Below are 25,028 nucleotides of genomic sequence, written 5' to 3' on the forward strand. Positions count from 1 at the left end.
ACCGTCTCTCAAGACTCAGAATAACACTTTTCCCTTCAATGTTTTTTGCGCACTTCTTGATTTCCTTCTCATACACTGTATCCAGAAACCTTCCCGTAATATCTGTTCTTCTGGGTGGAACAGCAGCAATCATCAGCCGATTGTAATGATTGAACCATGTCAGTGAAATATTTGTTCTGAACAAGATGAAAGGGAGAACTTGTTGCATAAATTAAATGAGCAGTCTTTTCATCTATGCTGGACTTTGCTGGTCCTGATTATGAACTTATCCGTTGTCTTGATAATGAAGAAGTCTCTTTTTGTATATAAATAATTTGCTTACAGAGGTATGTTTAGTTGCAGTACTGCTTATGGTACTAGTACACAGTTCTCAAGTTGCAGACATTGAAGATAGTGGGCATTCATCATTTCTTACATGTAAGCTGGACCCTGAAACAAAATGGTGAAAAAGTCACTTGCATAGATTTGAATCCAACCCTCCTATCCCTCTCCCCCCACACAAAAAAAATAAATCTGATTTCTCCTATTCTAACCCCCTTTGCATGCTACAGTGTTTTAATTCTGAGACGTGGATAGAGCACCTGAGGAGTTAATGTTTACCTCTCTGTATGTATGCAAAAGGATCAAGAAAAAACATTTAATTGAAGTACACAGAACTATTCAGAAGTGAGGGGTTGGTAGTTACTGAGCAGATGGTGGTTTTTCCACGAGCTGGAAAATAAGCCTTCCTTACGGGTGTACAATCATAAGTATTCATAATTTGAGAGCTGAGCAAATCAGAGCTCAGGTAGAGAGAGTAAAACAGACATTTGAGCCATCCACATTGTCTCAGTAGATAATTTTGATTAAGGAGTACATATAATGGTATCTGCTGGAGTCAGAGTCTAGGTTTCAACCCCAGTGATGACTTTGCTGATCATTTGCATCCAGTAGCATCGACCCTGCATCCCTTGCAGGGTCAAGCCCTGGCTACACGAAATATTTTACCGTATTTTTTAACGTTTGATCTCCAAAAGTTAGATGCATTCCTCCTCATTCTTATATGGAAGAAAATTGGCTTATAACGCCAGAATTTTTAGTAGAGGCTCACTGATTCAGTATATTTTCTTTAAAATATTTTAATAGATTATACAACATGCATACCTGTATTCAATTCAGATTTCCTTTTAAAGAATAAACTAGTTTAAAATGCAAAACTTAATTTAATTAAAAATTTAAAAAATCCAGTTACTTTTCATTTCTTTAAAAACTAGAGGTGCAACGATACGTCACTCTATCGGCTTGTCACCAACGTAAAGAAAATTATCTGTGTTAGTTATCAGCCTGACGTGACTGATAAATGCATGCAGCCTCAGCACAGCACGTAGGCAGTGAGGAGCGCAGCCAGCAGCACGGAGATATGTGTGCAGCTGTTAAGTCTGGTGTGGTGGAAGGGGAGGGGAAAAGGCATGGGGCCCCTGCAGTGAGGAGGGAGTAGGGCAAGGGCTGAGGCAGGCATTGCTTAGCTGGGTCAGCAAGGGGGCACAGGATGGAGCCATGGCTCCTCTGGGGGCAGACTACAGCTCACACCACTCATCCAGGAGGGTGTGGGGGGGCATGTGCCCACAGATCTATGTGGAACAGGTGATGGTGGCTCTGGGAGGGAGGCTGTGGGGCAGCTACAGTGATTTTTGGGATGACTGCGGGCCTCCCCCCTCCCCTTCAGCCTCCTCCCAGCACCACTGCCACCACCTGCCCACACTGTCCTGGCCCCAGCCCACAGCTGCAGCCTCCCCTGCCTCTGCCCCACGCAGATCTGGGGGGAACACCCCCCTCCCTCCGTACCCTCCTGGGGTGCACGCAGCAGGAGCCACCCCATCACACCCCTGGATGAGCCATGCCCTGCCCTGGGCCCACTCTCTCCCTCACCGCAGGGGCCTTGATCTGCCCACCACCATGTCCCTTTCCTCCCCTCTACCCTTCCACCACAACAGACTTACCAGCTGCACCCATCTGTATCGGAAATCTGATGGGTATCGGCTAATATGCCTCCTTAAAAATTGGCTATCAGAATCAGCCTCAAAAATCTCTATCATTGCACCCCTATTAAAAACAAATCAGTTTTATTTATTTGCTTGTCTACCCTAAGCCTGTTTCCTTTCCAGGTGTCACTATGATCCCCTTCCTCTGCTTTATTCTCTCTGCTCAGTCTGCCGCGTGCCACACAGAGGCTGCCTTTGCCACTCATAGCAGAGGTTGGCTATCGCTACCCTAGACCGTGCTTTGCTGTTCCACCTTAGGGACATTCAGAGATCTGTTCTTCTGGGGAATAGGAATATTGTGAATATTAATGTTTATTCATGTGAAGTCTTATTTCTATTCCAGCGCTCTTTTCTGTTCTGAGAGCTGCTGTTCTACAGTGTTCGCCAATTATTAGAGTCACATTGGGCAGAGCATTTTCAGAGTCAAGTTGGATAAAACTTATTAAATATACTGGTTACCAGAAATTTAAAAAGTCAGGGTAAATTAAAATGAGCAAAGTTTTAAAAAAAATCTCATGCAGAATCTAAACAAGAAAGTTCTTATAGTTTCAATGTATGTTACTTGGCCACTGGGTGAAAAAGCTTGTATGTTTAGGTTACAGTTGAAAATTTTGATTCTGATTCCAGTAATAGGCAGCTGATTCTCTAAAGTGCCATGTGCCGCATAGTAGTGCCATGTCACAATACTTTGTCATGTGTTTTGGGCATTTTGAATACAGTCTAATTCTATTAAGTGCTATTCTAATAACTGGCATATGCAATACAACATTTACAGTTGGGAAAAGACTGAGCTTAGGTGACCAAAAGGAAGAGGAGTGCTAAGGTGTGAAGTTATGTTTCTGATCAGTGGAAACAGTATAAAAAACTGCTGAATCTTTGTGCCAAATGTCAGATATTATTTATGCTGGTAGTTCCTAGAGCACCCAACAAAAAATAGAGACTCAGTTATGTTGGGGAATGAACAGATAACACAAGGGGATGGACCTTGCCCTGAAGAGTTAACTGTTACAAACTAAATTATCAAGCTTGAGGGATGCATAGTTAGGGCCTCATTTAAATTGCAGGTCCAGCTCGTGGCGCAGCAGCTCCTTTAATTTTGGAGTTCCCCTCGTGCACACCCGTGCCCCCTGGCCCCCCCGCCACTGATTGGTTGAGGGACCCATTGGCCCTGCCACTCACCACTTGCTCCTAATGACCGGAAGGCAAAAACTGTGGTTTTAAATATGCCACAGTTTTTGCCTTACACTGCTTGCTGCCAACCAAATGAGAGGCAAAACCACAACTTCCGCCTCCCACCCATCAGGGATAAGTGGTGGGGCTAATGGGCCCCTCTGCCAGTTGGGGACGGGGAAACTCCAAAATTAAAGGACCCACCATTTTGCGAGCTGGGCCTGTGATTTAACCCAGGCCCTATTCATATGGTACATGCAGCAAAGCTAGGAACTTCAGAGCAGGCAACTAAACCTTAAAATGTGCAAGGTTGTTTATAAGTCTTGTGTGAGTCTTTGATCAGCTAGCTATACACTGTGTTTTCTGGGAAGAATAAAGTAAGTTGAGCTTCACAGTCTTCTAATCATATTAACTAAGATGTAACTATCTATACCAGAAACAGTTCTTCTCCCAGGTTATGGACTTCTTTGGCTCTTGCACTAGAGAGATTGTCAACATTGGATGTTACTACTGTTTTTAATGTAGCCATATTTATTGTAACAGACACTTTCTTGTAATTTTGCTGCAAATAATCCTAATCGATGCAATCCAGAAAGTAATACTGAATTAGAAATAGTAACTAAGAACCAAACACCAAGGAAAAAGTGTAGTATGTATTTAAATTTATTTTTGTTCAAGCCTTCCTTAACAGATAAGAAAATTCAGTTTGGAAGATACTTTAACCTGATGATTCCTCTCTTTTCATCAAATTATAATGTGTTAGTCTGTACTGTAACATAGGTATGGCAAATCACTGCCAGGAAAGGCTTATATAGCATTTGGTCACACTTCGTATGAATTGAAACTTAATTATCTATTTTTGCTTTCATGAGCACAAAAAGCTAATAGGGAATAAAAGCTGTAGCAGCTAGAATTCTGTGGTTCTTTGATGTAATCTCTGACTGTTCCAGAGTTGGCTGTAATAGTTTCAGGCCATGAGGAAAAACATTTCTCTTCAGCTGAGGACACTAACTATGGAAGGTACAAACCATCGGAGGATAAGTTGCTGAGGGAAGTAAATGCTTCCTAGCTTCGTAGGAACCCACTGTCTGTCAATTGTAGTCAGAAATTGTTCCCAAAATAGCAATTCCACATATTTGCTTTGATGCATGTTTTGCATCTTCTTTCCGAGCATAGTTAACATAATCTACAGTTGTCAAATAACATACAAAAGAATTTGCAGATGGCTTGTGGAAGATTCTTTTAAACATGTTATTCCAGCTCATAGATGGAGCTCATAGCTTGTGAACACTATATTCCAGAAATGTTGAATTAGTCAGAAATGTGTTTGATGTTTAAGTTCTGAATTGACTTTTCTACAAATACAGAAAATAATATGGGCATACTTGAAAACATTCATAGTTGGTAGCGTCGGGAAGGACCAGAGCAGATCATCAAGTCCAACCCCCTGCCATGGCAGGAAAAAGTACTGGGGTCAAACAACCCCAACAAGGTGTTCATCTAGCTTCCTCTTAAAGACCCCCAGGGTAGGAGCCAGCACCATTTCGCTTGGAAGTTGTTTCCAGATCCTAGCCACCCTGACAGTGAAGTAGCGCCTCCTGATGTCTAGTCTGAATCTACCCTCTGCCAGCTTGTGACCGTTATTTGTAGTCACTCCTCGTAGTGCTTGGGGGTACAAGGACTCCCCCAGTGCCTGTTGATCCCCTCTGACTAGTTTGTAACAGGCCACTAGATCCCCCCTTAGCCTTCTCATGTGGAGGCTGAACAGGTTCAGGTCCTGCAGCCTCTCCTCATAGGGTCTGCCCTGCTACTCCCAGTTCATGCGAGTGGCCCTCCTCTGGACCCTCTCCATGCTGTCCACATCCCTCTTGAAGTGCAGCACCCAGAACTGGATGCAGTACTCCAACTGCGGCCTGACCAGTGCTGCATAGAGGGGGAGGATCACCTCCTTGGACCTGCTTGAGATGCATCTGTGGATGCATGATAAAGCGTGGTTGGCCTTCCTGACAGTGTCCCCACACTGCCGGCCCATGTTCATTTTGGCATCAGTGATGACTCCAAGTTCCTTTTCTGCCTCTGCACTGACAAGAAGGGAGTTCCTCAGCCTGTAGGTATGGTGCTGGTTCTTCCTCCCCAGGTGCATCACCTTGCACTTGTCAGTGTTGAAACCCATCCTGTTCTCATCTCCCCACCCTTGTAATCTGTCTAGGTCTGATTGCACCCTATTCCTTCCTTCTAGCATGCCCATGTCCCCCCACATCTTAGTGTCATCTGGGAATTTGAACAGGGTGCTTTTTACCTCCTTGTCCAAGGAGCTGGTGTAGATGTTGAACAGTGCTGGCCCGAGGACCAAGCCCTGGGGGAATTCTCTGCCCACATCCCTCCAGGTTGAAAATGACCCATCCACCACCACTGTCTGGGTGCGGCTCTCCAGCCAGTTAGCGACCCATTTGACCGTGTAGGTGTCAACACCACAGTCCCCTAGTTTTTTTAATAAGAATGGGGTGAGAGACAGTGTCGAAGGCCTTCAGAAAGTCCAGAAAGACTATGTCCACTGCTACCCCTGCATCTAAGGATTTTGTGACCTGGTCATAGAAGGCCACCCGGTTGGTCTGACAGGACCTGCCTCTAATGAACCCGTGTTGGTTGCCCCTAAGCATAATCTCCCCTGCTGGCCCCTCGTAGACATGCACCAGGATAATTCTCTCAAAAAGCTTACCCAGGATCAAGGTAAGACTAACTGGCCTATAGTTTCCTGGGTCCTTCTTCCTCCCTTTTTTGAAAATGGGAACCACATTGGCCCTTTTCCAGTCCTCTGGCACCACACCACAGCACCACGAGTGCTTGTAAAGCTGTGCCGGGGTCCTGCAATGACCTCAGCTAATTCCATAAGGGAAGAATGGGATCTTAATGTCTAACCAAGCATGAAACTCCAATAGTATCCCAAGACTGTGGATCTTAAAAAGATCAAGTGCTTTTGAAGGAGCACATGACCAAACATTAATGCTTTTTTTTAATTCCCTGTCTCCATTGTACATCACACTTACAAATGTGATTTGAAACTGTCCATCTGTGTTCTATTGCTGATTGTGTCATCAGAAATATATCTTCTTTAGAATCAGCGTTCACTTTGGGTGAGGAAATGTGGCACAGTTACACTGGGGTGACTTGCATCTCACCAATGGAGAGAAAACTAGCTCTCTTTTCTCCCCGAAGATAGTGTGGTGAGCAGCCAGTAATAGCCTTTTCTCATGGAGCAATCAACTGTCGTCCCTCCCCCTCCCCCCCCCAGTAAAACAGTCTTGGCCAGAATATGAAACCTAAAAATTACATTCATATCAAATACTGCAATTTATGCAGACATAATGATAAAGCTAAATACAGTTTGACACTACCTATCTGTAGAGACTATGCATACCATATCAGTAAAACAAACTTGGGAAAACAAGCATGACATTCCAGCTGGGAATAGTAATGAGAGTCTCTTCAGTTTTCTTAACCTTGGCAGTGCAATGACTGTGGATATGAGCTGCATGGGTGCAGTCCTTTAACAATGCAGAAATTTACTCTGCTGTGGATAAAGGAGAGACTAATGTTGAATCCTGTTTTTCAAATGGCTGAAATTACCCATCTGAGTTAGGAATAAGTATAGGTTATGGGTTGTGTGTAATTTTACACTGCTGTACAGTGATTTATTGGAATAGTGTCAGTATACATATCTGCTTTGCATTTACAACAGTGTATTTATGTTGTGAATTGGAAAGGAACACTTGAGGTGTTGCCATACTAAACAGTCTTAGGTACTGAGGAACCAAGGTGTGAAAGCTGTCATCAATCTACAGTATTTTGAGGTGTTTGTGAAATGTAACTAAAGCTCTTGACACATGACCCATGGCTGAAAAAGTGTTGGTGTAGCAGGGTGTGACTTTGTTTGGCCTTATAGAAGCATAAGTTTTAAGGATGAAGACTGGTCCCTTGTTCCATCTCCCAACAGAGACTGGGAGCTTGCTAAGGGCATTGCTATTACCCAGTAAGAGAGTGGTGTTCCTTGTCATCCTCTTAGAGCTATTAGACCTGCCACAGGAGTTGCCTTGAGGTGGGCACAGGCAGTCCTCGGACTTAAGATGCAGTTTTTAGGAACCAATTGTGTCATAAGTTGAAACGTTGTAACTCGCAACCAATTTTCTCATAAGAAACAATGAATATGTGTGGGATTGGTTCCTGAACCAAGGCCTGATACCCTGTTTTCACCAAAAATACCCCAGAATTTTGTACTCAGTCAATTATAGATGAGTAATATAGCTACATTAATGTATTTGTGTTGTAAATAACAATCATATTGATTCGGAAGGACTTCTTGGAGGTGACTTGGCTGGACTTTTTGAAATGCTCTTGGTTGGACTTTTTGCAGGGTTCTTGGCTGGAGTCTTCTCAGGAGTCTTGGCTGCAGGTTTTTCAGGAGTCTTGTCTGCTTTATTAAAGGAAGTATCCAAGGAAGTTTGGACAGATGTTCTTCAGGGAGATGAGCAATGCAGTGAACTTGTTCACTGGCATGGCGCCTCATCAGATCAAGCATTGTAAAGTTGAAACTGACTTCATAAAGTTGAAACGGTGTCAATTTATAAATGTTGCAACTTGAAACGTTGCAAGTCGAGGATTGCCAGTAGTCAAAGCTTTTCCTGCTCCCTGCAGTGAAGCCAGGGTCTGGAAACCTTGACTTGATGCAAAACTCCTATGATTTCTCAGCTGCTTTTCCTATGACAGGATTAATGCCTGCTTCCCAGTCCAGCAAAGCAGACAAGGAAAGTTCTTGAACTTCAGTGTGAGGGTAATCTGGGTCTTTTATGACCTTTTACTCACCTGAGCTGAGCCCACTGCCATGATGGAATAAATGATCCTGCATGGTACCCTTAAATTTTCAGTATGGAAACTTGAAACCATCATAGGTGAATCAACACCTGGTATTTCTCAATAAAGCAGTAAGAAAGACTCCTTTACTGTATTATAAGACAAGGGTTTTTTCTCCACTGAACCAGGGGGGTGGGGAAGCCCCTTGCCTTACAATTGAGTATGAGGTGGGGAGGATGGTGTGCAAGCTGCCCTATTACTGCCCCCCTCATCGTTTCTCTCCCCACCCCCTGCAGTAATGGGGGGAGGGGGTGCAAATTTTAGATGACCCTTCAGTAATTAGATTCCATACGTGGAAAACTGTAAGAAATTTATAAATTTTCTATGTCTAGAACATTTATTGCGGAGCTGTATTACATTCAGGGTCTTCTTGTATTCAGTTAAATGTGGTAATACACATAGATGTACTGCATTCGGACCAAGAATGCTGAAGATTAAGCTAGAGCAAATTATGGGCAATCTGTTCCTGAGTGACAGCATCCACATTGCGGTTAACAGATTTTTAACTTGCATACATGGGTTTAATGGTTTCTTTTTCATGAGTGTTCCTTGTGAGACTCTCTAGAGAGCATTGTCAAATACTTTAGTCTAAAACTTGTAAATTAAACTGAGATGCCCTTAAGTTGTGATGCAGACAACACGTGACATTCTCCTAAGGTTTTGAACCTTAAACTAGAAAACTTAAATTGTTTTAACTTGTTGACTCTTTGCCTGTGGTATCACAATAGCTTTCACTTTTGAAAATGGCGTAATAGTTTTAAAAATAACTACAGTACAGGCCAGTTTTCTTTGTATAAATACAATTCAGCCTGTATTCCTTTCTTTCTGAGAATGTTGAAGCCAATAGTTCATATTTCAAAGTTAAGATATGAGCATTATTGCATGTTTTGTTTTTTTTTAAATGTGAACACTTGAATTACTTAGAAGTGGTATTTTTAAGAAAACTTAGTATTTGTTCTCCACAGTAAAGCTAGCAGCTGTGAATGTTAGTGCCCAAGTGTAGACACATTAGCAGAGTTTTTGGTCATCTTTTAAGTCTGTTTGTAACTTGAGCAGGACTCTTAGAATTCTAAAATAATGACTTTGCTTTTTTTATTCTTGGCTACCGTTTCTTTTTCAGGTATGTAAAATTTCACTGAGTTTCTCTCCTGTTCTTATAGTTGCATGTGCTGTTTGTTAACCTCTCTTCCTCTCCTCTCCCCACCCCAACCTAAGCTTGGTTTGGAAAAAATATTGAAGAGGTGACATGATGGAACATGTATGGCACTTAGAACATTGTTATACAATAGTGAATTATGATACTTAAATATATTTAAGTTTATGTATATTAGACTAATGGCTATCCAATATAAAATATGTTAAATACCGTAGCATATAGTCTTAACCTTTTGTCTGTTGACAGTAGATGATAGAACATTAGTTCACTTAAACGTAACGCATGCCAGAGTTTGAGAATCTTCTGTTTACATGTAATTTTTTCTCTCTTTATTACAATGCTTTCCCAGCAAGGACAAGTTTGGAAGGTTTGCAAAGCTTTTCACCTTCCCTTTGCCCGCTTGCCCGCTTTCAGATCAGTCTCATATTCCATGACTTCTGTCTCTATAATTCACACTACAGCCACAGAAAACAATGTAGAAAAGTAAAAATGAGCTGTCATTCTAGTTCACTCTGTTGTCTAGAAGCACACAGCATGTGATTTGTAGTTCTGCATGAGACACGGGCCCTTTCAGCAAATCTCTATTGGAAATGTTAAACAGATTTGAATATATTTTTAACACAGCAGTTTGTCCAGTAGTAACAGATTCACCAATAAAATACAGTCAAAGCAGTGATCAATTCTGCTGCATTGTTCGGTGTTCACTGTAGTCCAGAAGAGCAGTATATTTTTAACAAGTTAGAAATTAAGTTAGCAAGGGTCACCATCCTCTTATGCAGATGCTTATCACTTGTTTGCACACAGAACCCTGTCCTGTTGATGTGAGCAGATATTTTTTAAAAATAATTTAATTCATTTTAGTTGAGTTCCATTTTTGGATCAAATTCCATATGTTTGTAGTGCTGTTTTTAAAGTACAGCCTATAAATTAGCATTTACTGTAATAGAATAAAGGAGATGGTCAAAATTTAATTTACATAGCAAGTTTGCATGTTCCTAACTTTTGGAAATAAACTTTTACTTAAGGCAAGTATTGGTGGCTTAATTATGGGATGGAGAACAATTTTGCAGAATATAATGGAAGAAAAACAAACAGATTGTTTTTTATTTTGTTTCACATAGGATACACTAATTATTTAAAATGCCCAGCACTGTCTGCTATGATTGATGATATGATTGCATTTTTTAACAGTTTATAAAGCTTCAGGTGAATACAACCCTACCTCAGATCACACATAGAAGTAAAAATATCTCTTTCTTCTTTTAGGACTGAGCTTTTTCCCCTCACTGCTGTTCTGCACTAACTGCTTTGAAACTTCCATGCATTTTTTTCAGTAGAAGAGCATCTCTGTACTGTCTCCCATTGCATATTCCAGCTGTGACAATCCCTGCACTTTGCCTACTCATTTTATCACCTGCTCACTAAAAAAAAAAAATGAATTTTTCTAGTTTCTGACTGCAGACTTGCTACAATTACTTGGTCTTAGCAAAACGAATATATTTCAGTTCATTTTTTTAATTCTTTTTTTGTAGGCATGTGGCGATCCCAAAGCAAAACCATCATATCTTATTGATAAGAACCTGGAATCTGCTGTCAAATTCATAGTCAGAAAGTTTCCAGCAGTAGAAACACGCAACAACAATGTAAGTAACCAAATGGCTACATTTTATAAACAAAATGAAAATGGTTCTCTTGGGCATTGCCTTTCTCTTCTTTTTGAGGAATGTACAGGTTCTAAAGCAGTGGATATTGGCAAATGTTAAATTGGAAAAAAAGTTTAAATGGATTTCTGATCTATATGACAGTTCCTTTAATTTAGTCCACCCAAGAAAAGAAGAGAGTTGATCTCTATTTCTAACACTTTTATTGGGTTTGTGTTTTCTCCTTCCCTGCTTTAACTGTTCATTTAAGGCATTTTTAATATTTAACTTCATAAGGAGAAGACTAAAATTGCCTTCTGACAATACTCTTCTAGTTGTCCAAAGTTGTGATGGGACCCTGTGAGAGTGGGAAAGAACTAACACATCGGGAACAGCCAGGACACCTGGGTTATGTGACAAGTCAGTTTGCATAAAAATGTATGCCAGTGGAATATCTCTTTCGTATGTTTGTAGTGCTGTTTTTAAAATACAGCCTATAAATTAACATTTACTGTAACTTAGAATAAAGGCGATGATCTTCAAAGTGCAGGGAAACACTGAAGTACAGTAAGTTGAACTGTAACTTCTTTCAAAAATATATTGTTTCTCTCCTCTTCCTGGTTTTTATGTGTAGCTTAGGCGGTATATGGAATTGTGTTTTACATCACTGTTGGTGATACAGCATTGTTGAATTCGACTTTGTGGCCTGTTAGGGAAATTAGATTGTGATTGTTTCTCTTAGCAGAAGGATGTCCATTTATTTGTTCACAGTTGAAAGTAATGGGGAAGATTTGTTCTTGACATGCTTATTTTTCTTTTCAAAGGTGGAAAGGGGAGGTAGGTACTGTAATGGGTTTGCATGTTCTGCGCATGCAAATATTTGCATGATTGCTTTAGAACTCTCATTTTTAATGTAATTATTTAGGCCCACTTTGAGCATTCTTCTGTTTCTGCTATTGTCCATTTAGCAGCATTAAATTATATTTAGTGTTTAATTTCTGTTCCAGTGGCTTCTAGAATGCCAACACTATACCTTAAGCAATGCCAAAAATAAACTAAAAGTTTTTTGGGGTTTTTTTTCTTTCTGATGAGGAAACTGTTTTCAATGAGGAAGCCTTAGCAACAATGCACTCCCTCGTGTTCTTGCACATATTTGCATTATTGATGATTTTTAATGCTTATTCATGTGTTTTGTCTGCTCTAATAATAATAATATATGGAAAACTATCTATCATAAACTATGTAGAAAGTAAAACTGATTTAACATTTTTTAAGCTAGATCCAGTGAAGCCTGCTTTAATTCTCAAAACATTGCAATTGGGTTTTTAATAAAATATATTGCTGACACTGAACACAAGAAATGAATTTCAGTTAAAACATCATTACAAGTATACATGGTAAATATTTATACTTGGGTACGTATAGATTAAGACACAACTAACCATAGAAGCCTATACAGTGAGTGCTCTGAAATTTATATATGCTGATTAGAAAACAGTTAAAGTGTTTCATTTGATACAAATTGTCAAAATTCAATGTGGGGTGGGGTTTTTTTGTTTGTTTTTACTTTCCATTCCTTGATTATCTTTAATGGATTTAGAATGGGGTTGTATTATCCTGGGTGAAAGTATAAAAAGATAAATTTTTGTGATTTCTAAGTGTGAGAGTGGGAAAATTTAAATCAGTGGAGGTCAAGAGGATATATTTTTTTCACTAAAGATCTGGGTCATTCCCCTGTTCTAGAGTTTCAGTGGTTGCTTGGTTCCTTTTGCTCACCTTCAGAAGTTCTGCTGTCATGGTCAGAAAAGCAGGCAGTTACCTATTTATGCAACGTCCAATGCAGTGAATTTCTAAGTGAAATCTTGGGTATGCAGAAAAGGAAGCACTTTTCCCAAATAGAGTCCAAAACGAAGTTAGGATGTTAGGATGCTTACAAAGTGCTGGCTTCCTTTTGTGGATGTTTTTGTTCACAAAAAAAGAAACTTCTTCAGGAATTAAGAATGTGTGACTCAGTGGTAGCAGGAAGAGGCCAGTTATCACCCCTTCCTCTTCCTTTGTCCTTCCTCCCAACTTAAGGGTTATTGTGCACTACATTAGTAAAGCACGCTAACAGAGTTTCTGATAAGGAAGCAGATGCTGAAAGGCCTGTAAGGGATAAGGAGCTTATTGGCACAGAAACCATCAGTAAATAAAACACTGCTGTGTATTACTGGGGAGATAACAGTTGAATGAGCACAGCATACATTTTCCTTCTAACAAGAATTCTTGACAGCTTTGTATGAAGCCTCAAATTTTGCAATTTCAGGTATAGCTATTAACACTGTTCAGCACAATCTATCCAGGTCTTTCAGTTCAAGCAAAAATATCTGTATTTATACTGGCTGTCTGCAGATTATACTGTCAATCAAACAAGTTTGTACACAACCAGAAAATCATAAGCATTGACTTGGTGTTTGAATCTTCCCTCACCCGTACCCACACCCCTGCTTCCTAATCTGGGGAAAAAGAACATATTTTTGGTTTTAAAAAAAAGTCGGGACATATTGCAAAATCCTTTGGATTGTTACTCGAGTACACAATAGATCTTGATGTAACGGTGATTCATGTTGTAGCAAATTTATTCCTTGAGCATAAAAGTTACTTTTAGTTAAAAATGTAACCAAGCAAAACACAGGGAAGAAGGGTTTTCAAGTCTTAGTCCATTAACTAGTCAGGTCTTCAGTTTTGTCCCTAAACAGCATTCTCATTTATCAACTTCCCTTTTTTTATTCAAAGTCATATGTAATGCACAATTTTATACTCAGTAAATGCTGAGCTGGCTGGACAGATGTACTAGGCTTTTAAAATGGATAACGTTCTGAATTAAATTGCGCACACCCCATAATTTTTTTCAGTTGTCTTGATGTGGTAAATTATGACAGACTCCTTCAGAAAAATACGTTATTTGTAGAAAACTGCATCTTAAATTGGAAAAGTTCGATGAGAAGGAACAAGCCCAGGATTCCTTTGTCTGGTGTATTTTGATGAGAGAATTTGAGCAATCACCCTCTGTTTGTCAGCCTTAATATTGGCTAAGGGACAATTTTTGTATTTTTTTGACTGGTAGGTGTTCATCGATATTTAAATTGCGCTTTGAACACCCCTATGAGAAACGAGTACCAGAAAAATTCTTGTCTTTGTTGTTTGCTCAAACAATGAAAAAGCTACAACCATTTTCACTTCCTTTACTCTGAGTTTTTGAAGCATCTTTAGGTACATTGACAGAATAATTTGGCATGTGCAATCAGCAGAACTAAGTAGAGACATTGTTTTCTTGGAAGTGCTGTTCAGGCATTGTGCATGTTCAAGCAGTCATTTAGTCATTTGCTGTCTTTGATCCTTATGGTTCCTCTGAATTGTTCCTCTATTTTCACATAAAACATTTAAAAGTGGATTTGAAATTTAAAATTTATTTAAGGCATAGTGAAGGAGAAGTTTTATAGCAACTTATTTTAAACTATTGCTTTGGAACCCTGTTGAAGACTGTATTAGCATAAAGACTCAATTTTAAACTGTTTTTAACATCTGAATTTGGCATATTTTTAGGCATCAGTGATGAACAGAGTATTTTGAATGTAGCCTTTTCTAGAAACTTTTAACAAAAGCTTGGTATACCAAGGACTTTAAATTTGTACATTGTTTCAGCGTTTGAAAATGTCTGAAGTTAAATGTCAGGTATCCGGGTTGTAGCTATACTGATGTAGAGGCAAAAGGAATCAAAAACTTGGGGAAGAGGTGATATCTTCTATTAGACCAATTTCATATTTTCAAAAAACATTTCTTTTCTGAAAGCTTGCAAATAAAGACATTTTTTGGCAAATATCTAGTTGGTTTAATAAAAGATACCACCCTCTGCCACGAGTTTTGTTTCCTTTTGAAATAAAATACTCTGCTTTTTCATGTAAATAGACTGTTTTTATTTGATGGTTATCTAATCTCAATAAAGCTAAGTGTTCCCTGTCCTTTGAGATGTAGCCCTTTCTGCTGTGTTGTTTGACTACTGTAATAGGGAGTTTTTAGTTAACTTTCCTCCTACCTGCAACTTTTAGCATGTCAGATAAATTTGAATCAGATAAATTCATATGCAGATATCTGGCAATCTTTTGTTCACAGCATTGATCAGTGGTTTTAATGTTTATTTCAGATACTGCAAGGATCAAAATATTTGAAGGTTGAGAAACAAAGTGAAGTAACTAGCCAATTTTTAGAACCTGGTTATCAAATGCTTTGCCCGTTTTCCAAATTAATTCTGACTAGTGCAAATTCTTAAACCACTTCCTTCTTAAGAATCCAATGACATTTGATTCAACCCCAGTTATTCTAAACTAGTGTGCTATGGAATACTTTTAAGGGTGGCGTACAATATGGGCACGAAGTGTGCAAACACCTACACATGATTCATAAGATAAATCCAGAGATTTCAAATAAGGATGTATAGTGTCAAAGCATGTTACTCTGTTGTGGTCTTTCTGAGTTCTTTGCAACAGAAAAATTGCTGTATTTGCTTTCACTCGTTTTTTTTTTAAGTATGGAAAAATAAGAGCTAGCATTTTTTGAGGGGTGCCTCAAGTCTGAGGAGTGCCTTGAGGTTGAGAACCACTGTTCTACCCTACATTCCAGTCACTCATGTCTCCACCCATTCTGTTTTTGATTTCCAGAATGTTGTTTCCTGGAAGGTTTATAAGCTTAGGAATAATTCAGCTGCTTGAGGTCAATCTGTAGCTCAAAGGTTCCCAGCCCCTGGCCATGGCCCAGTACTGGGCTGCAAAGGGTTGGCTGCTGGACCGGAAGTCTGGAAGTGACCGGCATACCGCGGAGGGGCAGCCAACCCTTTGCAGTACTCAGTATAAAAAAGGGTTGGCTGCTGCTCTGCGGTATGCCGGTCACTTCCAGACCGCAGCTTGCCAGTCCTCAATTTGCAGGTCCGCAGTCACTTCTGGTCCGCCGTTTGCCAGTCCACAAGCTAAAAGGGTTGGGAACCCCTGCTGTAAATGAAAATTCAGCCCAACTCGTTTAATATCATCTTTCAGCTAGATGTTAATGTATGTACCAACTACTGATGTTTACTAAATATGTCAGCCTATAACTCTAGTAGGCTAAGATTTTTCTGGGGTAAAAGTGTTACAACAGTGATACATGTTCTCATACGGCAAGTTTTATTTTTGTGAAACTTAAGAAATAAAATTTTGTAGAATTCCAAGCAAGAGGGATTAGAGAAATATTTTATCCTGGTGCATTTGAATCTTTCATTAAGGAGAAACGTATGTCTTGAAGAACTTCTAAAATATTAAGGAAGAAAAGTAAAATACCTTTATTTTAAGCTGCAAAATGAAAGTCTCTATGCACATGCTTTCATTCTAGGCTAGAAGGCAAGTTATTTTGCATCTGTATATTTCTCAGGAAGAGACTGTTATACCAATTCATCAGTTCCCAGTACTTTGTCTGATTTGGGCATGGTATGTATGGTGTGGTGTTTAATCTTGTGGCCTTTTCTAAGGATTTAACACTGCAGCAGTGAAGTTTCACTAGAAGAGGGAAGGAATTATTTAGTGGCATTGCAGAGTTAAGTGTCTTGTTTTTTTCTTGAGCTATAGGGTCTCAGTAGCCTGTCTAGTTTGAAGAAAGCCCTTTTATCAACTGATAATGGTGCAGAGCTAGCAGCATCATTTTATAGATGGTTTGTCTATATTACACTGTGCAGCTGACATAGCTATGCTGGCAAAACACGCTTGGCTTACAGGAGAAGGCTTCTGCCTTTTGAAGAGACTAGATATAAATAATGGCTGAAAGATGCAACTCTGCTGCTGGCAGGATTGTATCTATCCAGGGTATTCTGCAGTATAATTCAAGGGGTAGCAACTTCCTACTAGAGCAGTGTCTTTAGGGACCCTTTTTGTTTTTTCCCATTGTTTTCTGTTAGCAATGAAGTTCAGTACTGCTACAACATTCCATTAATAGAAGCCAGTTTATTGACAGTCAGAAACACGATAGTGGCTACACCTATGCAAGACATTACATCAGAGCAAAAACCATGATGTTGTAGCTACATCGCTGTAGCAACATGTTCCCTCAATATAGTGCGTCACTATGGTGACATAGTGGCTAAAACTAACCGTGCACTGTGCAGATGGTGAAGTACAGGCTGCTACTGTGCTACTTCCAAAGGGAAGTACTAAATGATGGTGCAGTAACAAGGGCACCATAGGAACATGTGTAGATGCACCCAGTGTCAACTAACTACTTAGGAAAAGGACAGACAAGATGCTTGAAAAAGTATAAGTAGTTGAAACTCATAAGCATATTGGAGTGGGGCAGGGAATGAACATCTAGCAATAGGAAATATTCATTTCTTATAGTTTGGAAGTGTTACATGTTATAAATTTAAGTCTTAATATAACATTTGAGAGTACCAAATTGGAGGAGCAGTCATTAGTTACCAGAGCTGCCTAATCCATCTGATTTTAAAAGTCCTTTTTTAAGAGTCTTTTGGGAAGAGAGATTTGTGGCTTATGTCAGTTTGAGTTCAGCTCTTGAGGAAATCAATTAAAAGCTTGTGTATGGAGGCAGGGTGGGAGGATGTTTTCCTTCAAATATCTTTGCTTTCATTCAGAATAGTATGTAGGTAAAGGTATTTTGCAAGGTATGTTACAGTGCCTTTATGCAAAGGTCTGAGAATAACATTCTGTAAGAGGGTGTGTCTGTGTGTTACCATCTATACCAGGGTTGTCAAAATGTGCAGCCCCATGGGCTTCATCCAGCCCTTAGAGCTGCTTAATCTGGCCAGGGAATTTGGGGACAGAGGTAGCAGGATGGTGAAGACTGCTGTAAAATCCAGGGCCCCATTGGTTATGGCTGTTAGTGGCAAGGGGACAAGTGAAGACTGTGACCTGTTCACCCTGTCACCAGCTCCATGACAGCAAGTGACTACTTGGTTCACAGCTACTTTCCCTCCCACCTGTTGCTGCAACTGCTGACCCTACTGCCTCTACCAGTTGCCCTGTGGATCCTGCATGGGGTGAGTCTAACACCTCTGTTCTGTACCCTGAAAGAAACCAAGGGATTGTTATTGAAATTAAATTCACTGTACTCAAGTCTTAGCATGTTTTGTCCAAAGACAAGGTTCTTTTATAAAGGGATTAGCTATTATCTCTCCTTAGTGAATGGGAAATTTTAGATATTTAGAGGTGAGTTAACTTGCCTATGTCTCTAGTTTCCTGTTTATTGGGCCTGCTTCCTGCTAAACATATTGGATATTTCAGGTTCTCCATGAGAATACAAACACTGTCTGACAGCAGAATGTATATCAACCTCAATTTAGCCTGAGATTCTCAAACTGAGTCTATCAAAGAAAAGTTCATGCAACTTCTCTGAAATGGTTGTAAAGTAGAAAAAATAAATTCTTTGTTTAGTGATGGGTTCTGATTATATTTTTTACATATCTGCTCTCCATTGCATATTCTGTAAAAGGTCCCCAGCTGAACTCAACGTAGTAATGGAAGAAGGGTATGTCAACAAGTTACCCTGTATGATGTGAAAATACATCCCAAAATTTTAGTTTTTTACTTGTGCTGTCTTCACAGAAGAAATGCTAATTGTTGTGGGGGGAACCCTTTATTTAGAGACAGTTGCTCTGGAACAAGCACGGATCACCATCCTTTCCCAAGCTTATGTATGTCTAGTATATATCTTTCATGCCCCACAGAATATTTGATTTGCCTGTCAGTATTTTTTTTATATTATCACTGAAATTTTGTCTTGATCTCTCTACTAAGCAATATTTTACTAGTGAATTTAGACAGTCTGAGATTGAGGGACATGCATGTATCCTCATTTCGATAATACTTTATACAGAGAGAGAGAGAGCAGAAGGGTGTGAAGGAGGTGTTTACAGCTGAGCAGACAGATAAAGATTTCTCACTTGGAAATAGACAAAAAAATAAAAAAAAAATTCTTGGAAGAATTTAGGATACATTTAGAAGCTATTGTAAATGTTGGCATGCCAGTGGAGCTTCTTTGGCATGCCTAAGGACATCAATTTTAAAATAATACTTTGTGAACATTTTTCACATAATACATTATAACAGAGACTTGTGACCATTTTCCCTCAATCCTGCACTTTTGGTGGTCTGATCATTTTGCCTTTGAAGTCAGTATCCCCTTTTTTGCATATTACACAGTGGTAGCTTACAGAAATATTACCGATAGAAAATGCAGTTTGTAAAGCCTTAAGTGGCAGTGGACAATTATTGGCATTTATAGCTCGCAAGAGTAATTTTACTCTGCATTTAAAATACCACAGATTTCAAGTTGATGTCTGTTTTAAGACTTTTAGCAAGGTTGTACTCCAAACTGTAATTGTGGACAGTTGAGTTAGGCTGCATGTAAAATAATTCCAGGGTGAATCCTGAGGGAGTGCAGTGTGGCATGATTGCATCCCCCTTTCCTAACACGATGTGGGAGCATCTGCAGAGGATATTTTTAGGTCCTAAAGCAGGTATGAATCCTACCCTCCCCCATCCCAACACCCCATCCCCTCCATGCTCAGTGGCACTGCACATTCCTGTCCCTCCCCTTCTCCTCCCATCCCTGACTGCCCTAGGTGCCAGAGGGAGCTCCAGAGTTTCTCTTGTTCTGCTTCAGCCAGGGTACACAAGGAACTGGGCTCAGCTGGGGACAGTAGCATTGTTGGCAGGTTCCCCCTTCCTGAGTCTGCTCCTGGGTTGGGGAAAACATATTGTAGGGAGAGGGGAACAAAATTGGGCAGGGAAGAGGAACCCGCTTGCTCCCAATTACTGTTACTGACCCTGGCTGAAGTAGGGCAGGAGTGGCTCTGGGGCTCCAGGTCAGGTAGTTCCTTGCAGGGCAGGGGAAATGAAAGAGGTGGGGCCATGGCACTGAGTACAGATCATTAGCAGCCATTGATCTTGGGAAACCATGGAGATGGTGCCTTTGTGTTGTCAGGTACCACCACAGCTACATGAGTGACTGAGGAATCTGATGCATGACAAGCAGACCCTCTGGCAGGTTGCACATACCAACTCAGTTGCACTTGTGCTGGCATGCTGACTAGCGTCTTGTCTTGCCTGCCTCTGATGCCTCTTCTCTATCTCATCATTGACCCTCTCCATCTCAGTGACGTAGGCCATGCTTAGCACCACTTGCAGCAGTCCAGAGCAGTTGATTCCCAGTGTTGGTCATCTATATGCAGCTCATGAAGCTTTTTCTTGTAGACATCAACAAAATGGAGTTTGGGCCATCCAAGTCGATATTTGTCAGTGGCCTGTTCACCGTGGAGTATGTCCTTGGGAAGTCAGACATTGCTTATGTGATTCACATGTCCTAACCAACGGAAGTATCTCTGTCTCAAGAAGCATGAATATACTGGGTATCTTGGCCCATTCCAGAACAGTAAAGTTGGAGATTTTATCAGACCATATTATGCCCAGAATATGGCAGAGACATCAAGAATAGAAACTGTTTAGTTTTTTCTCTTCCTTGGCATAAGGGGTCTGCATTTCACTGCCATACAATAGTGAGCTAAGTAAGCAAGCATGGTAGATGGGCATCTTTGTCAATAGAGTGAGTGCTCTGTTAAAGTTTAGCCATTGTGTTGCTTGCCTTTCTGATGCAAGCATTAATTTCCACTTTCAAGCTAAGATTTTGCAAGAAGGTGGAGCCCAGTAAGCAATTGTTTTAATCACTTCCATGCTGTCATCATTTACTCTAACTTCAAGAGGGTGATCAACACAAAGCATGGAAAAAGCAATCCATAAGACTTTGTTTGCAGTGCTGCTTCTGAATGACTAACACTTGCTGCATCATTAGCAAAGAGCATTTCACAGACAAGAGTTTCTCGGGTTTTCGTTTTCGCTTTGAGATGAGCGAAGTTAAGGAATTTCCCATTGGATCTGGTTCAAAGGTATACTGCTGAAGGGCCTCTGAATGCATATTTGAGTAGGACAGTGAAGAAAATCCCAAAAATGTTTGGAGCTAGGACACAGCCTTATTTGACACCACTCTTAATTTTGAATTCTTCCTAACATGACCCGTCAAACTGAACTATTCAACTCGTGCCAACATGGGAAGGACTTGATTATTCTCAGAAGCTTGAGAAGGCAGCAAATGTTACTCAGGATTTGGAACAAGCCATCTCTGCTGACAAGATGAAAAGCTCTGGTGTGATCATCCAAGGTGGGGGGTGGGGAATACTTACCTTCATTAAAAAAAGAAAAAAAGCCCTTCCCCATTGTTTCCCTCTTCTCTCTAGGGCTTATAGAAACAGAGTGGTGACTGGATCTGTTGCATGCATCCAGAAGTAGGGACATATAGATGTCCATGAAAGTAGATGGCTCTTTTAGAATCCTGACTACAGAGCTGAGGAGCAGTTGTCAAAAGAAGCTGCCTTAAGAAGGTTCATTTTTCAGTATTAACAAAAGGGCAGAGGTTTATCAGCACTAAGGAAATAACAGCTTAGTTCCTTTGACCTGTTCCATTCACACTATCTTTAGATGCACAGGACCAGATTTTAAAAGAGCTTAGCTCTTTCATTTAGACACCCAAGCTGTTAATTAAAAAAACTAACCCTAAAAGGCAAGAGGGAAATCCTAGCATAGAGTGACCGTATTATTTTAAAGAAAATCCGAGACATGACCCCCCGCCCTACCCTAGCAGCACTGCTGCAGGCAGGCAGGGATAGTGTCTGGTGGGGAGGCCTGGTGTGCCATGCTAGTCCACCTCCCCACTGGACTGTGCCCTGTACCTTGCAGTTCCAGGATTTTGGTTTCAATTTTCAACAACCACCCAGGACCAGCCTATGAAATCTGGAACTGTCCTGGCCAAATTGGGACATATGGTCACCCTATCCTAGTGTCATTTATGTTCATAAGGATTTTCGTAGGGTTGGATGGATGTTGTAGCTGTGACGGTCCAGAAAATGTGGAAGAGGCAAGGATTTTTGTGGGTGATATCTTTTATTGGACCATCTGCACAGTTGGAAGAGATTTAGACAAGCTTTTGGGGACAAAGTATCCCCTTTCTCAGATCTGAGAAGGGAATGGGTGCAGCTTGAACTAAGTAACAGACAGGTCATTGTTCTGTCTAAAACTCCATATGTCAGTAGAATGCAGTAAGAAGGTTAACTTGATTAGTGGAAGGTCAAGGCCATTCATGGGAGGTAGAGGTTCATTATCACCTGTGGCAGGGGCGGGCAAAATGGTGGGTCCGGCCGGTGGCTGGACTCCATTTTCCAGCAGGCCCTGTTTGCACTGCTCCTGGCTGGTCTCCATGGACACCCCAGAAGCAGCAGGGCTATGACAGGCATTTCCATGGAGACCGGCCTGGAATGGCACACGCAGGATGCGTAATTGGGCAGGGAGCTGCTTTGGAGCTGGGATCTCTCAGCAGTGACAGCATGGGGCAAGAGCCAGGGCATAGATCTGCAAGTCACTGCCTGCAGGCCTTTTCCCGTGGAACTCATGCTCGTCTCAGGTGTGTGGGCAGCAGATTGCAGTTGTGCCCTGGCCAGGCTGTGCCCTGGCCCCCCCCCCCCCAAAAAAAAAATCAAGGTCTCCCTGGCCCTGCCTGCCCATCTCACTCTCACTTGCAGCCCCATCCTGGCTGCCAGGCCATGCACCCTGCTTGCATAGATAGTGTCCCCAGCAGTGGGTGTGGAGTGGATGGGTCAGGGTGCCCAGGCAGTGGGGTTGAGTCCAGTGGCAGCAGCCAGAAGGAGCTGCTGGGAAATGGAGTCTGTCGCAGACCAGACTCCACCCACCTCTGGCCTGTGGAATGGAGAGGCATTAGCAGAAGTAACGCGCAAGTTAAGATGACCCATAAAGTCCATATCAGTTTTGTTCCTAGTTTTTAAAATCCGGTAAGATATGAATTTTTGTTCCCATCTTCTGAAGTTGTTTTGTAAATTTTCTCTTGAGCGCAAGGATTGTGAGGTCAGAAAGCGAGTAAGTGTTCTAGGAAAAATGTTCTCCTACCTATGATCATGTGTCTTTGTCTTATCTGTTTTTCTTGTGATCATTCATTCTGGTGTGTAATTTTTGTCTAGTTTCTGCTACATAGTTTCCATAGTATTGGAAAAATATCTTGGAGTTTAGAATGAGAGTTTTACGCTGTATTTGGCTTTAAAAATATTGCCTACTTGTTAGAAAATAATATAGTAATCAACTTATCCTCACGTTTACAAAGCTTGGGACAGGCTGCTTTTTACTAGAGAGACAATTTCAGCTGAAAATACTTAAAGGATTAAAAATATGCTTACAAATAATTTAATTTCTTTTTTTCAGTTTCTCTGAAATACTGTATCTTACTTTGACAAACACCCACTTCCCAGATAAGTCACTGCAGCCTTAAAGGAGAAAAGTCTTAATAAAGTTCATTGTAACTTGCAACTAAGCCAGAAATACACATGGGATAGTCTTTTTCCTTCACTGTGCGTATTATTTCTGTGTCATAAAGGTACTTGAATAGTTTTTGTTCATGTTTTGACATAATTGGATAGCTTTAATGTCAAAATACTAAAAAACCCTCCAGAGCCCACTGATGCAGCACTTCTTAACATAAGAGGATTAAGACACTGGATCCATGCATGGGATATCCTATACCTTAGCTGCCCCAAGTGAAAGTTGCAGGTACAGATTTATCTTTAATCTGTTACACTTCCAATCTAGGCTAATTTCTTTCCAGGGCAAGATCATTTATGTTAAATTGACTGAGTTTTCCTTTCATGGCATGTCTTCAAACTGACATGGGGCCCCAGACCAGATCTGCATTGTGGGGCTCCTAGCAGGCTGGATCCACCAAAACATGAATGCTATCACTGTGGGGTTGGGCTGGTGTAGTACAGGGTGTGGCAGGGGCTGGAGTGGAGGCAGCACAGAGTCTGGCAGTGACAGGAGTGGGAGTGGTACAAGGTCTGGTTGGGGCAGGAGTGGAGGCAGAGGCAGAGCAGGGAACAGCGCAGGATCCAGCAGCGGCTAGAGCATAAGTTCTGGCAGAAGTCAGGGTAGGACAGGGTCCAGCACAGGATGGAGAGTTAAGTCCAGCAGGAGTGAAGCCAGTGCAGGGTCTGGCAGCAGCTGGAGTGCAGGGCCCGACAAGGGTGGGGGAAACAGGAGTGTAAGGTCCAGCAGCAGTAAATTGAGGTCACCACAGCAGTTATGCCCACCAGGGCCAAAGAGCGCAACTTCCAGTGCCCTCTGGTGTGCCAGATAGAGAGGCTCTGTGTGCCAAATCCAGCCCATGGGCCAGATGTTTAGCATCCCTGTCCTAAAAGATTAGTCAGGATTAGATACCTTGAACCAGTTTTGACAAGGTTCTTTGGGTAAATATGATATCTTTTATAGACCGATCTAAATAGTTGGAAAAATTGTTCTTTGCTAGCTTCCAGGTACAGACAGCCTTCTTCAGGCACAGGGAAAATTTGTGCCTGAAGAACAGTGTTTATACCTGAAAGCTTTCAAAGCAAATTTTCCAACTATTTAGTTGATCTAATAAAAGATAACATATTTACCTGAAGAACCTTGTCTACTACCTAGGTCCTTAGACCAACATGGCTACAACCAACAATCCTTGAACTAGTTTTTACTTTGATGCCAACGGCTTAGGTTTCCTATCATTGTTGGGACTGATCAAGTATTACATCATTGCTTCTTCCAAAACACAAATGACTTCTGTAACAGGGAAGTTCAATAAAACTTGGTATTCCAGTTAATGCCTCATTAAGAGTGCAGTGCAACCAAATCAGCCCTTTTGAACTTCACTTGTGCTTCTATTTAGAATCAGATTTCTGCATTGCTTACTTCAATAACGTAAGAGCATTTAAACAAGTATTTAAAGGAATTCCATCAACTTGAAATGGGCTGGTTTTAAAGTATGCTAAAAGTCTGTTTCTGCCTTGACCTCAGGGCCCCTCTGTCAATTTTTGGTTCCTTTACCATAACGTTTTTCTTAGCTGATACTTTCAAAGACCAACACAAGCTGGCTATTGGATTGAAGGAGTAATAGTACACATGACTAAAATAGGGGAATAAGCTGTTTTTCTTTTAATGTTTCATTAGTCATCACAAATGTTTTTGAACATAA

The 25,028-nt window shown here is 40.9% G+C and overlaps 1 protein-coding gene across 1 annotated transcript in view; it reads left to right on the forward strand.

The window, feature by feature from the left end:
* Positions 1-25,028, forward strand: part of NCKAP1 (NCK associated protein 1) — a 108,318-nt gene that overhangs the window by 13,120 nt on the left and 70,170 nt on the right. The window contains exon 2 of the mRNA XM_090045287.1: positions 10,788-10,898. Coding sequence (XP_089901413.1) covers positions 10,788-10,898 — 111 coding nt within the window. The remainder of the gene's footprint in view (positions 1-10,787; positions 10,899-25,028) is intronic.

This window comes from Crocodylus siamensis, chromosome 4, assembly GCF_052110815.1.
Source record: "Crocodylus siamensis isolate JL-2025a chromosome 4, ASM5211081v1, whole genome shotgun sequence".
Lineage (NCBI taxonomy): Eukaryota > Metazoa > Chordata > Crocodylia > Crocodylidae > Crocodylus > Crocodylus siamensis.